At 39.0% G+C, this 15011-nt stretch overlaps 1 protein-coding gene across 1 annotated transcript in view; it reads right to left on the bottom strand.

Annotated features, from left to right (window-relative positions):
• LOC126463460 (ribosome quality control complex subunit NEMF-like) overlaps positions 1–15011 on the bottom strand; it is a 73511-nt gene that overhangs the window by 6276 nt on the left and 52224 nt on the right. The window contains exons 11-12 of the mRNA XM_050096159.1: positions 12299–12493; positions 7594–7706 (exon numbers count right to left, since the gene is read on the bottom strand). Coding sequence (XP_049952116.1) covers positions 7594–7706; positions 12299–12493 — 308 coding nt within the window. The remainder of the gene's footprint in view (positions 1–7593; positions 7707–12298; positions 12494–15011) is intronic.

The raw sequence follows: 15011 nt of genomic DNA, 5'->3' as shown, positions 1-15011 counted from the left end.
TGGTGGTCAGCAACCTCCAGTAAGGAGACAGCACTAAGAAAGGGAGTAGTACAGGAAAATCAAATGCCTGTTAGAGTGTTAACCTAATTTTAAATAAACTTCTGGTTTCTTCTTGACTTTTCTTTCAGTATCATGGATCATTTTTAGAACAGACATAAGTAGTCAATTTATATTACAGCAAATTATAATTTCATATGAATGTAAATGTGGTTGTTTGATTTGGCCTTGATTTTTACAAAGAAAACTGCCACCACTTTCACATTTTATGTTAAATGATCTGAAAATTCAAATCAGTTGAGGGAGAATTGTATGTTTTGAAAGTTTGTTGGAAACCAGTGAATGGTTCTGCATATACTGTATAAGACTATCAACTTAAACAGTTTGTATATTGTTTTAAATTGTTCAGTTTAAAATTCAATTTTTGTCCAACATAGGTGACACATCCCTTTGCATGCAGTTGAAATCTCTGTTAGCTCCATGATTAATATGGTTCATGATGAACACTTGTTTAAATAAACTAAAGACAGTAAAACAGCATTTAGATCACTTCTGGACAAATGAAAACATGGGGAAAGGGAAAGGTATTTCATTTGTAAGTTACTGGATGCCTGCACATTACAATAATTGGATTAGCTTCTTGAGGAATTAAGGAAATAGATGGCTACACAGGATTGTATTTTAATGATGGGCCATTGATGCTTCCACTGTATCCTGCAAAACCCACAGGCCACACCTGTGTATTCGCGGAGACATGACCTTCAGACTGTTACTTGCAGTTCTTGAAACCAGTAATCCCACCTCCCCAACTGGGCACATATGAACAGATTTCTGTGATATGCTATGTTCAGAGACTCCAAGAGCTTTCCCATTGTTCTCATCTGACAGAAGATTTTAACTGCGTCAATTATTGTGAAGTACTGTACTAATGACCATACTTAAAAATTTGTGAAATTGTACCAAAAAAGATATTTTTTGTGGACACTGATCCCGGAATATTAATGACAGTGAAATTTGGTTTCGCACGATAGAGCGGATCAGGTTATGGTTGTGGAGGGGGCCGTAATCAGTTACTGTTAGTGGCACAAAACACACGAACTTTTATTTTCCTAAGAAAACTTGGGATACCTCCTCGGCTGAAGGCCCAAAACCACACCAAAAACAAGAACGGCAGAAGGCCTGAACACAAATTATAAAAAAATTGCTTAGCTGAAGACCTTATTTTAAAAAAATATTTCATGTAAATACTTGGCTGAAGGCCACACAAAAAACATTGAACAACTCAGGGGTTTAGGGCCTGGATAACAAGAATTTCAGATGGAACAAACTTTCAAAATTTTAGTTATAAAACAAATCAATCTTCAAATTTTTAATTTAAGTTGGTTGTAGGCCTCGCACAGTACCTCAAACTAAAAGGATAATCACAATCTGAAATCAACAGAACAGTGGTGCTCAGAAGTGTTCCGAGGGTCGGCCTGAGGAGGTAGCTCTAGCGTAAGGTGGAGTGAGACAGGCAGCCAAGAGTAAGGTTAAATAGTCGGATGGCAACCCGACCCAGGGACGGCTGAAGGACCGACAATGGAAAATATGAACCAAGGATGAAGATAACAGCAGCACTATGTCTTCCAAATTGGCGTCTAAGAACAACCTAGGCACAAAACCACTGTTAAGAAAAAAATGAAAAACAACTAAAAGGCTGTCAAACTACACGCTGTGCCGGACAGCATTAACACGGCGAGGAAAAACACACTGCCAGTAAACTACGCTAATGACCAAGGCAGGTAACTGGGGCGTTAATGGCCACAAGGCAGAAAATACCACTGGTGCACTTCATTGGTAAGTAACAACCAATTTAATAGTTAAAGACCATACAGGAAGACGGCTGCAAAATTTGGCCGACTTCAACACACCATACGTTGCTGCTAGCCGGAACATCCCAGAAAGCAACAACTGACAATGAACGAAGAGATGTCACAACAGTTGAGGTTTTATAACATGTTAACTGATCACTCAACTTCAGTGTCCAGGTTCGGTGGGCAACAAACTTTGTAACTCTCGCAGCTGGCGCCTCACAATCCGACCGCGCATGCATGCTGCCAGCAGTTGCGGCCTGACCTCGCACTGCGGAGACTTCCTCACTGCTCTGTCACAACCGACCAACTGCCACACCTGCCACACACACCACCACACGGAAATATAGTGGTCACACTAAAGATGGTACTGCAGTACTAGTATCGATAAGTGCTGCTGCTGCCACTGATGGAGGCAAATCAGTAACTCGTTGTGGTAGTAACTCAGGGAGAAATAAGACGTCAATCGATTGTGACAAAATGCCAAAGAACAAATGGCATCAACGCAAGCCGGGCATGGCTCAGACAGTAAAAAAAATGAGGGGAACGAACAGATGGTTTAAATATTTCTATAAAATATCCCAACAGTGAACAAAAGAAAACTACAAACATGTGTAACAAAACTACAAAATTTGAGATCAAGCTTCAGAAAATAGCTCAGAAAAGTGCATACCTTCGAAGAAGTGGAGAAAAGGAGGACGAAATGTACAAAGCAACACTATAGTGGGTAATAATCAAATGTTACTTGTACTACTTTTACTACTGTCTTAAGTTTAACTATGTTAGGTCTATTATTTTACAAGTATTACAAGTTGTTATTTTAGGACCAAGAATAACCTCTTCCTAGCACATCAAACCTTCACAATACAAAGACAACAGCTGGTGTGGAGAAAACAATGAGGGATTTGAAGTTGATGTTTATCAACCATTTCCAACAGAGAAAATGAAGAAGGAAAGAAACAAAAGCAGACAGAAAACCATACGCAAGCAATGAAAATGCACTACAGTAAAATAATGGCTAAAAATGCCGCTCTGTACAATGAATTTTCAGTGAGATACAGTCACAACTTGTGAAATCAATTGCCTGTTGCCTCTGGCCTGTAGAACATGCACTGCAATCCTGTGACTGCAGACAAATCGCAGATATCTGCCAATTTACCCAACATACCAAGGGACTTGGCATCTGGCCAGAGCTGAGAGACTAGATCTGACTGCCCGGTTTGCATGTTAGTGGAAAACAACAGCCCTGAGATTGTCATTAATCAAAAATATCTGTGGAACTGGCAAGTAGTTCTGGCTTGTTGCAGAAATTTGCTGAGTGTGGCCAACTAATCTTTAATTCTATTACTTGGATTATAACTACAGAAAATTGTTCATTTGATATGACAAAGGAAATTCAATGAATATCTGAGACTTATTCTTCTGCCAAAATTGTTACCAAATATTTTAAATGTATGGGGACTTGAATCATTTTTCTCAGCTGTAACTCTAGCTTGTTAAACAATTCATGCAAAAGCTAGCAAAGTTTTCATACTTTTAAATAAGGTTTCTTATGCAGTCACCAGGAACTAGATCATTCAATGTTTTTATCAAGCATCTGATGTTGACCAATAACCAATAACATCAAATAGCTGATATCACAAAAAAGCTATATAATTTTAAGCAAATGATTCACACGGATCTTACAGTTCACGAATAATTTAGCGAAGTATAAACAAAACTAAGGAGAGATTATCATTTACTTGAAGCTGTTTCCACACCTGCCGGTGAGTATGTTTGCTTGTACATGCGGTCAAGTTGTAAGGTGCCCCTTCTCTGCAGATAAGATTCATTTTACTTTATTTCCAGTTTTGCTATTTCACATATGTGAAGTGAATGTATCAGCACTGCAGTACGTACAGAATAAGTAGCGAGTGGTAGATTCCCGTGCTGGCTAGCTGAGGCAGTTGACCATCTGCCGCTTTCAGAGACAGTGGAATGAGATGTCAATGCTGAAATCGTTCATGTCAGCAAATAGATGCGTAGGGAGAGTACTTTTATTCTGATGAGAATTAAGTAAATGTTATTAATAAATATTTGCTAACAAAAGTTTTCTTTTGCCACTCAGACATTATGAGTAGTCTACGGGTCATAAAAATTATCTTTCAGTAATTTTACAATACCAGGAAATGTTGATATTATTAAATAAATGAATCGGTTTGGCATAACTGAAGATATACGATCTTATAAGAACTATACCAATTGTACACTCAAATTACAAGCTGGGCACCATAGTCGAGTGATCTAGTCATACGGTACGCCGTGCTCTCTTACTGTTAATAGTTAGCCTATTACCAGTTCAAACAAGCTCATTTTAGTGTGTTTCTTAAATAAACGCAGCTTAATGGCATCCCACGTAAAAATTATTTGCACAAAAAACTTCTTTCCACTTCACTGAGTAAAACACAGACAGTAATATTGCACTTTCAGAATCTGATGGTCCTGCCATGGCTGTGCAGGAAGACATAAAACTACAAGAGCATCTCCCCCTACAGGAAGGAAGACCTCCTGCATGGCATTTCACTGAGTCAGTTCATGGACAGACTGGCTTAATTATTGTATAACTCGGGTGGGAAAGCGTTGCCAGTTATGCTATACACTCCTTATACCACAATCTACAGACTCAGCAGCTAAATGGAGGCATTTCTGGAGATTTAGTATAAGTAGGGGGTTCTTGCAAAGTGTTGGAGGATGCATGTTTAAATTGGAAGAAGAGAGACAGTGTAAAGGCTAGCAACATCATTGTGCAATTACATTTGCCTATACACCACACACTGATCAACTTCTGGTGAGTAGTTGCCACTCCTCAAGTTTGTTTATTGCATCAATCTTGGAATTTCCAAAGTTATAATTCTTTGGGAATTATTTCATGCATGGCACTGTTCTTTAACAGAAGAACAAGCATGCTCAACCATGCAGACTATAGAATTAAAAATTCTCATCATGCCATGGTATCAGGAGTAACTTAACTGAATTACCTATGTTTGTCTAAAATTTTGATGGCTCAGATGTACATCCATGAGCAACTGAAAAGATAGATACGAATATAATAGAGGGAAACATTCCACGTGGGAAAAATATATCTAAAAAGATGATGTAACTTACCAAACGAAAGTGTTGTTATGTTGATAGACACACAAACAAACACAAACACTCACACAAAATTCAAGCTTTCGCAACCAACGGTTGCTTCATCGGGAAAGAGGGAAGGAGAGGGAAAGACGAAAGGATGTGGGTTTTAAGGGAGAGGGTAAGGAGTCATTCCAATCCCGGGAGTGGAAAGACTTACCTTAGGGGGAAAAAAGGACAGGTATACACTCGTGCACTCACACATATCCATCCGCACATATACAGACACAAGCAGGCATTGTTAATCCTTTTTTCCCCCTAAGGTAAGTCTTTCCGCTCCCGGGATTGGAATGACTCCTTACCCTCTCCCTTAAAACCCACATCCTTTCGTCTTTTCCTCTCCTTCCCTCTTTCCTGATGAAGCAATCGTTGGTTGCGAAAGCTTGAATTTTGTGTGTGTGTTTGTGTGTCTTCAACATACCAACGCTTTCGTTTGGTAAGTTACATCATCTTTTTAGATATATTTTTCCCACATGAAAAGATAGATAGGTAGATATATAGATAGATAGATAGATAGAGAGAGAGAGAGAGAGAGAGAGAGAGAGAGAGAGAGAGAGAGAGAGAGAGAGAGAGTCCATTATAACTCCAGTGAACAGGGCAGTTTGCAAAGAAGCATAACTGGGCTGGGATGACTTCAAATCCTTGTGGCAGTAGGTAGGGAATGAACATCAGGACATCTGGCCATAGCCACTTTGAGGGTGTTCGGTCATTCGGGACACTCCATCTTTCTGAATGTGCAGTACCCCAGATTTATATCTCTGTTTGTCATGTATGACAGGCACAGAGATTAGTGTGGATGCAGGAGCACTGCCATTAAACACTCAAAGCATAGGTCATCTATAACAATGAGTCATGGTACATAATAATGGCAGGGTACAAGCACTTCAAAACAAATGAAACAATGTGTCTTCCACACTAACAGGCACTGTACTGGTAAATGGTTGAATTATTCTCACATGGAGAATGTTATGTGGGATTAACCCTCAAGCGGGCGCACTGATGTATAAAGTGTACCAACCACAAACAACACTGTTATGTACTGTTCCACTGTTGTTTTACAACTGAAAGCCCATATCTACTCCTTCCCATTGCTTCAGCTAACACAATGATACGTTATGTTGTCATATGTACAATTGAGCTGCAGTAGTATAAAACAAACAGAGAGATTGGTGAGAAACATTTTGCAATGCGCAAGAAAATGACCAGATTCCAAACTAGCAGCACAATCCCACAATGACTAGTTGTCTACTAGATAATTAGTAACTGAATAAGCATTGTGCAGGCATCTGATGCAACTACACTGTTTAATATTCCGAGGGGGTCATTACTGTGGGGTAACACTTGTACATGGCAACAGAGTGGTGCAATGGAAGTTTATTTTATTTTTGTTTGATTAAACAATGATTCAACTCAATAACATAAGTTTATTGTATCATTGTATAATTAAACTATAAGTACACAACATTTTTGCTCATACATGTTTACCTTGGTAACATAAAGGCTACAAGTGGTGTACAAAGTACACCACGCCCCTACTCGTGCTATAAAAATTGGCATGACCACCTAAGATTTAGATAGGGAACTGAGAAGTCTAGCATCACCTCTGTACCTTCAGCAGGAAATGCAACACCACATCATTCCCAAATTGTGTTAGAAATGTTTAAGGAACAGTCCTTGGGTGTGATAAAAAGGTAAAGTTGTCATCAACTGAAAGGTTGGTTTAAACACCACAGTGCTTTACTAGGCATGTCCTTTTGAAGGTGGCATAACCTTGCCTTCGTTCAAGTTTTGAACTGATTTACCCAGCCCGTTATAAGTGAACCTATGGTTTAATGTGGACTCTAAACCGCAGGGCAACTCAGCATTTTTTATCTCAACAAATACTGCCAGACAAAAAAAGTAAAAATAGAAACACTATCAGAGTGACCAGGGATCGAACCTGAGACCTCTGGATCTGTAGTTTGGTATTTTATGTTGAGCCGCACAAAGGACATGGTAGAGCTTGTATATAACAGGACAGTTCCCCAACGCATTTGGTATCTTATGGAGTTCATTTGACAATGTACTGTGATTGTCATTGCTTTGTGTATGTCTCTATTCAATTGCTCATGAATACGTAACAAAAACACACAAAAGCTGGTACTAGGACTTGCATTTCAAGGAAACTACGAAAAAGTGAGCAACCAGAAAAGATATGGAAAGAGGGAACAGTTGTTAAGTAGAGCTAGTTCTTCAGAATCTCAAATCAAGTACAGTCTATGGAAGTAACTTTTGAAATAAACAATGTTCAACATATAAATAGTACATTATGGACTATAAAAACAGTTATTTATTTTCTTTAAAGAGGGTAGCAATAAGAGTGAAAAAAAGAGTCACAGGCAAAATTATAGTCAAGTAACTGACAACTGATGCAATAACTATAAAGGGAAAGAAACGAATTAATGGAATAAATATGTAAAGAAAGGAGGTAGAAGAATATAAACAAAAAGAAAGAAAAGAGAAAATTATGTGGAAGCAGCAGCTTTAACTTTCACAAATAAGTACATCAGTTTTGAGAGGATAGAAATCCCACTCATACCTTCATCATCGCTATCAACCAGTTCTATCTCTTGGTCCTGCTCTGCTGAGATATCTGTTACTGCTGATATAGCATCGTCTTCAACATTTCGGACTTTCCTTTCATCTTTATGCCTATGAAAAGCAGTATATTTTATTAATTAACCTGATAAAATGAACATCACATGCATAAATCTTTATCTGAGATATCATTATCAAATAAAACTGTGCTGTTATGACAGATGCTGTTATTAAGTAATAAAACATCATGCTAACTGCACAGCCATAAAACATATGTTAATTTATGAAAACTGATTTTTATAGATCTGAGACAAACTGCTGCTTCCATAAACAATGTTATTTGTAAGCTTGGCAAATGAATACACACAGACAGATTTGTCTACAGTTTCTATTATTTTCACATTGTATGATGTAGAAGCTCACATAAATATTTAATAATGTAACCATGAACAAGTTCTGTCATACAAACTGTTTTGCTCAGAGCTTAGGAATGAGTTTCTTGGACATTCATCTAAAAAAAAGTCTTTATGAGCAATCACTATGAAAAGTAACATAAATGCTGAATGGCGGTTGGCCTACTGTTGAGATAAGCTCGTAAGAAGTGAAGAAGGTATCAAGAAATGACATGTATACATTTCTGTAAGCCCCAAGAAGGGCGGCCGGACAAGGGGGGGGTTGGGGTGGGAGTGGGGGTGGGGTGGGTGGGGGTGGGGGGGAGCACCACGTGACATGCTGCACAAATGAGAAGAAACATCCACCAGTAATTTTCAAATATTCGTATGCTGACAGCATACACAGTTAGGACAGATGGAGACACGAGACATATTAGCTAAAAATAGTATGGAATGTTGGAGGAAATAGGAAGAAATACAAGAACACATGAGGTCAGTACTTATTAAGGTAAAGGGAGATTAAACAACAGTACTGAATGACAGTAAGAGCAAAGAATACACTGAACACATTTCTTTTTTTCATATACAGAAGCAACAGTTTGTTTCATTCTAATAACAAATGTATTTTCAAATTTGACACAACTCTGAAATATAACCAGGTCTCTATTGCACAATTCTTTATTAAGTGTTATGCGTTTCAAAATTTCAGCAGACAGAAGCGGTGGAATGAAGTGTTCAAGAAATTAATGACAGAAGATATACATAAGTGTGCACCTAAGTATTTTAACATATAGTAATTCAAAATGGTATCATAATTACATAAAAATAAAATTTTAGTACCAAGCTCACGAATGTGAGCACATAAACTGAATACAATACAAACCTCATCTCATGTAGGCATGTTTGACAATTCTGTCAGCTATCGAATACTGCTTTGTACTAAAGTTTGATTTTTATGTAAGTACACTACTGGCCATTAAAATTGCTACACAAAGAAGAAATGCAGATGATAAACGGGTATCAATTGGACAAATATATTATACTAGAACCGACATGTGATTACATTTTCACGCATTTGGGTGCATAGATCCTGAGAAATCAGTACCCAGAACAACCACCTCTGGCCGTAATAATGGCCTTATACGCCCGGGCATTGAGTCAAACAGAGCTTGGATGTCATGTACAGGTACAGCTGCCCATGCAGCTTTAACACGATACCACGGTTCATCAAGAGTAGTGACTGGCGTATTGTGACGAGCCAGTTGCTCAGCCACCATTCACCAGACGTTTTCAATTGGTGAGAGATCTGGAGAATGTGCTGGCCAGGGCAGCAGTCGAACATTTTCTGTATCCAGAAAGGCCCGTACAGGACCTGCAACATGCGGCTGTGCATTATCCTGCTGAAATGTAGAATTTCACAGGGATCGAATGAAGGGTAGAGCCACGGGGCGTAACACATCCGAAATGTAATGTCCACTGTTCAAAGTGTCGTGAATGCGAACAAGAGGTGACCGAGACGTGTAACCAATGGCACCCATACCATCACGCAGGATGATACGTAAGTATGGCGATGATGAATACAAGCTTCCAATGTGCGTTCACCACGATGATGCAAAACACGGATGTGACCATCATGATGCTGTAAACAGAATCTGGATTCATCTGAAAAAATGATGTTACGCCATTCGTGCACCCAGGTTCGTCGTTGAGTACACCATCGCAGGTGCTCCTGTCTGTGATGCAGCTTCAAGGGTAACCGCAGCCATGGTCTCCGAGCTGATAGTTCATGCTGCTGCAAATGTCGTCGAACTGTTCTTGCAGATGGTTGTCGTCTTGCAAACGTCCCCATCTGTTGACTCAGGGATCGAGACGCGGCTGCACGATCCGTTACAGCCATGCGGATAAGATGACTGTCATCTCGACTGCTAGTGATACGAGGCCGTTCGGATCCAGCACGGCGTTCCGTATTACCCTCCTGAGCCCACCGATTTCATATTCTGCTAACAGTCTTTGGATCTCGACCAACGCGAGCAGCAATGTCGCGATACAATAAACTGCAATCGCGATAGGCTACAATCCGACCTTTATCAGTCGGAAACATGATGGTACGCATTTCTCCTCCTTACATGAGGCATCACAACAATGTTTCACCAGGCAACGCCGATCAACTGCTATCTGTGTATGAGAAATCGCTTGGAAACTTTCCTCATGTCAGCACGTTGTAGGTGTCGCCACCGGCACCAACCTTGTGTGAATGCTCTGAAAAACTAAGCTAATCATTTGCATATCACAGCATCTTCTACCTGTCGGTTAAATTTCGCGTCTGTAGCACGTCATCTTTGTGGTGTGGCAATTTTAATGGCCAGTAGTGTACGATACTATTTGGAATTACTGTATATTGGAATACTTAGATGTACACTTCTGTCATTAATTTCTTGTATACTTCATTCCACAGCTTCTGTCTGATGATTATATTTTGAAATGCACAGCGCTTAGTAAAGAATTGTGCGATCAAGACCTTTCTATATTTCAAAGTTGTTCCAAATCTGAGTGGTCACCTGCCTCTACTGTGGAAGTATTTCTACATCAAGTAATGGATACTTTCAAATGAAATTAATATATGATTGAAACTGTACTAGTCAAGAAGAAATGGGAGAAGGAAAATAATATACCACAAAAAAACTACAATCATGAAAATTCCAATGTAAGAAAAATGAGGCACGGCAAACATTCATGTGTAGATAAATAATGAGTGGCCCTTGGCATAAACCAATGCTGGCCTTCATTCTTGGTCACCTGCTTCTCTGTTCCATAGCCCCACCACTCTACTTTGCAATCATTCTTTTCCCTCTTGCATTTTACACAAAGACTCGCTCTCATTCTGTCACTGCATACATCCCCCTAACCTTGCCACAACCCCTTTCTCCTTCTCCTCTTCCTACTGTCTGCTGTGTCAATATGTACAACAACAATCAGTGCTAAGCCAACTCATATGTATGTGTGTGTGTGTGTGTGTGTGGGGAGGGGGGGGGGGTGGGGGGTGGGGGGGGGGGGGGGGGAGGGAGCAAAACTAAACAAAAACTTGAAAGCCAGTTGGCTTACGCTGGGTGACTTAGCTGCCCCTACCGGTTTTATGCAACCTGTAATGTTGTACTTGGCACTGAAACTTGACGTTCGTAATTTTCATATTTTCTTGCTCACTACGCCCAAACTACTAGTCCTACAGAAAAAAAGAGCAGGACATTTTTGTACGAAATGCAATTTAGTTAAATTTTGTACTGAGATATGTTTTTGCTGCAGGCCACGGTTTTCGAATTATTCAGGAAAAAAATATAAAAATGACCTTCAAACATATCTCCATTCCCACAATCATCCTTCATCGGTCAGGATTTCTAGTATGTTGTTTGTAGCACTCCCTCCAACCACAGCACAAAAATTTTCAACTACACAAACTATTCCCGATATATGACATTTTTTTTGTCTCTAACTGATTGGGCTATTATGCTGCCCTGCACAGCCAGCTATTTTGTTAACATAATTAATTTAAATATGCCCCTAAGGTAATGAAAGAAAAACAACTTTTGTAAATGTTATGCTAAAACAAATCACAATGATAATTTGATCCAAACTTAAATCTTACAAGCACAGTAGTTTTGTAGCCAGAAGGCCTCATGAATACAATGAGGTAATTATGTATTTTATTCTGTTAAAATTCACAAAACTGTTGGGTAAAATTTACACAAATGTCAGTTTTACAATTTGTAAGTGCTTGACTAAGCTGGTGGCATAATAAGGCCAATCAATGAAGAGCAAAAGAGGTTGAAGGTGGGAAATAATTCATGCAGTAACAAATTTTTGTACAGTGGTAGGAGGGAATGCCGTGAACAGCATGCTAGAAATGCCGACTGGTGGGGGCTGACTATGGGAATAGTTGTTTGTTATAAGGCTTGAATAAATCGAAAACTATAGCCCCTAGAGAAAACGTATCCCATTACAACCCCCAAAGAATAAGGTCCTGTTCATTTTTTTCTGTAGGACATGGGCTGGATGTAGCAAGCGAAAGAATATGAAAATCTCGTGCCTGGTTTCTGAAGGCCAGATGTAGTATTGTGCATTGCATAAAACAGTAGGAGCAACTGACTCACCCTGTATTATCTTTGTGTGTGCATAATAATGTGCATGAATGGTTGGTTTTCCTCATTTTTGTATATTACTACAACAAACATCTTACACAACTGAAGAGTAAACTACACATTCCAATTATTAACATCAGATTCAAAAGTTGAATAAAATATTACTAATTTTATACTGTACCGTTGTATGGAATCGTCTTCAAGTTTAAAAAGGAAGCTAAAGCCCATGATCAGATGGGAAGGTGGCAAGAAGTTCTTCTTTCCACGTATCATGAAGGCTCCAGTCGTCAGATATTCTCCAGTTGGTGCTGTTTTAGAAACTTGGTCACTATGTACCCACCAAGCACTGGTCACAACCTTTGCATCCCATGCTACACTAAAGAACAAGAAATAAAACTTAGGGCATGACCTTACGTCTTTAACAAAATGGATGATAAAACAATTCAGATGTACCTACACAAAGGCGTGAGTGATCCACAGCTAAAATAGTTTCTCTCCTTTCCACCGCAGCTACTTCCTATTTTAAATATAATTTATCTGACAATTGTTTAGCACTTAACAGTGAGAACACTAGAGTTCATTGTCACAGGAATGGCATAAACATTTTGGGAGATGGGACTACAGGTAAATTGCATTGCCAAACATTGTTGTCATTCACTGAAATATCAATGCAAATAGTATTTGCTTTTAAATTAATAGCATCATTGTATTTATCATCATCAGCCATTTGATGTATACTGCTAAATAAATGACTCCACTGGATTTTTCCATACATTATAGTTTTCAGTTACACTCAGTCACATTAATTCTGAATTATTATTATTATTATAACATTTACATACCTTTCATCATATCACTGCCTCTGTCTTCCCTTGTCTCTTTGAACCCAGTAAAGTATTTCCTTGGACTATTTTCCATCCATTCATCTAAGTACTTGTTCCAAATATTTCTGTTTAATTTTTGTTACAATTGTTATGCTATTACTGCTTGCATTCCAGATTGCTCCCTGATCCATTTGACTGTTTTCCTGTCTCTTCTAATAATTTTCAATTCACATCTCTTGAATGATAACTGAACAAACAGTGTGTTCATGTCTCACTGCCAAAAATGGATACTGGTGCTGGAATCTACGCTGATTGTAATGAACTTTGTTTCAGACACACTGGACGCTTAATTTTAAAAACCCTGTTTAGTTAACCATACTCACCCTTGGTCTTTTTTACTCTACTGTCCATTCAGTTGCCATTAACTGCCCTAAATACAAAAACTCTCAACTGATTCTATGACTTCAGTGCCAATGCACGCTGTTTTCTTTCTGATGTTTCGATTGCAGATTATTTTATAATTTATTTTTAGTCCATCTTTCAAACTTGCTGTATTAAATTCTTCAATTTGTTTGCAAAGTTCATCTGCACTAGGGTATAACAAAGGCAGTTAAATTGTTCCATTTGCAGTATCAGCCACCATCCATCAGCTGCACCGCCAGTCAGGCCGCCATGTTTTCTACGGCCGCCACCACAGCATGGGGTGCTGCTGTGAACGCTTGCACTGCTACAAATAATGTGCAAGCATCCCCTCTTCTGAGCTCTAGCAGTGGGTCTACTTAAGTTCAAACATCGATGCAAAGATCTCTTTTTTTTTTTCTGTGTGTTTGCCATTTCATAACAGTTACAGACTTTCATTGCGGCCAGGGTTCATCATCTATGGAATATTCATTGTATTGAATACTGACTGAATTGTAAACCTTCGTATCTGTATATATTTCAACATTCAAATCTACTGTTAACAACTGACGTTACAACTAAAGCAAACAAAGTTAGTTATTACTTTCACAATTTGATATTAGATGTAGATTAAATTAATATTTGCCTTCTCTGTCAATGAACTGGATCTGTTTCTCACTCCTGTATCCACTAAAGAACCACAAAGTGTGCAAAGAAAGTTACAACATCACTAATATGATATCTTTCAGATAATAATGATGATATGGATTTAAAGGGATTAAACATCTTTGTTGTCAGTCTCTCATTGCACATCAAATTGTGTGGAACAAGAAAAGGAGAACTGACAGCTCCAGGGCTGGTGACCATATTGCCATGATTAAAAATTAGCTTGACAGTTGCTGAAGTCAGATGGTTAAAAGTGAGATAAAACCCAGACAGCTAAAAATTGAAGCCGGTCGTTGCGAGGACACCCCAAGGAAGGTCACTACAGTCCGTACTACTAAAATTGGATGGGGAACATAAGCTAATTAGTTCTCTAATCTGTACAGTCTTCAAACAGTGAGATAAATAAAATAAGTACAGAAAAATTTTAGGATGCATGACAGTGCATGGGTAGAATGTAGTTAGAGGCCGCTCAGGACACATGCAGGAAAAACAGATGTCCCTCCACATCCACCCCTGATATTGAATATTGAGAGGCATTAAATTTTATTGGTAAATCCACTTTCCCTCAACAAACATATGACTTTGTTAGCTGCTGTCTCACTGTCTGCAAGTATCTGGGTGGGGAGGTAGACTGGTTGGTGACTTGTCTAAGGTAAGCCAGCTGGGTGCTCTCTGTAAGAAGATGGGCTATGATGAGTTGATCACCACAGATGCATTAACTGGACTCCTCTTGACGCACAAGAAACTCGTGGGTATGTCTAGAGTGGCCGATACGCATACAGCACGGTACGCTGGCATCTTCCCAACAGACCTGGTGAGAAGGCCTTCTTGGTCCATTTAATAGCTCTCAGCTTGATAAGGTTTGTGTAGCCTACCATTCAGTATCCGAGGTTTTCAAATTTGATGCCGCAGTTGAAATCATAGGTCTGCACACTGCAATCCATGTTCATGTTTGTTTCTTGTGGTTGCTTCTTTAGCTAAATTTGTCAGAAAGTTCATTACCCA

Source organism: Schistocerca serialis, chromosome 1 (genome assembly GCF_023864345.2).
Source record: "Schistocerca serialis cubense isolate TAMUIC-IGC-003099 chromosome 1, iqSchSeri2.2, whole genome shotgun sequence".
NCBI lineage: Eukaryota > Metazoa > Arthropoda > Insecta > Orthoptera > Acrididae > Schistocerca > Schistocerca serialis.
Note: the sequence above shows the minus strand (reverse complement) of the source record. Positions and strands in the feature narration are given on the sequence as shown.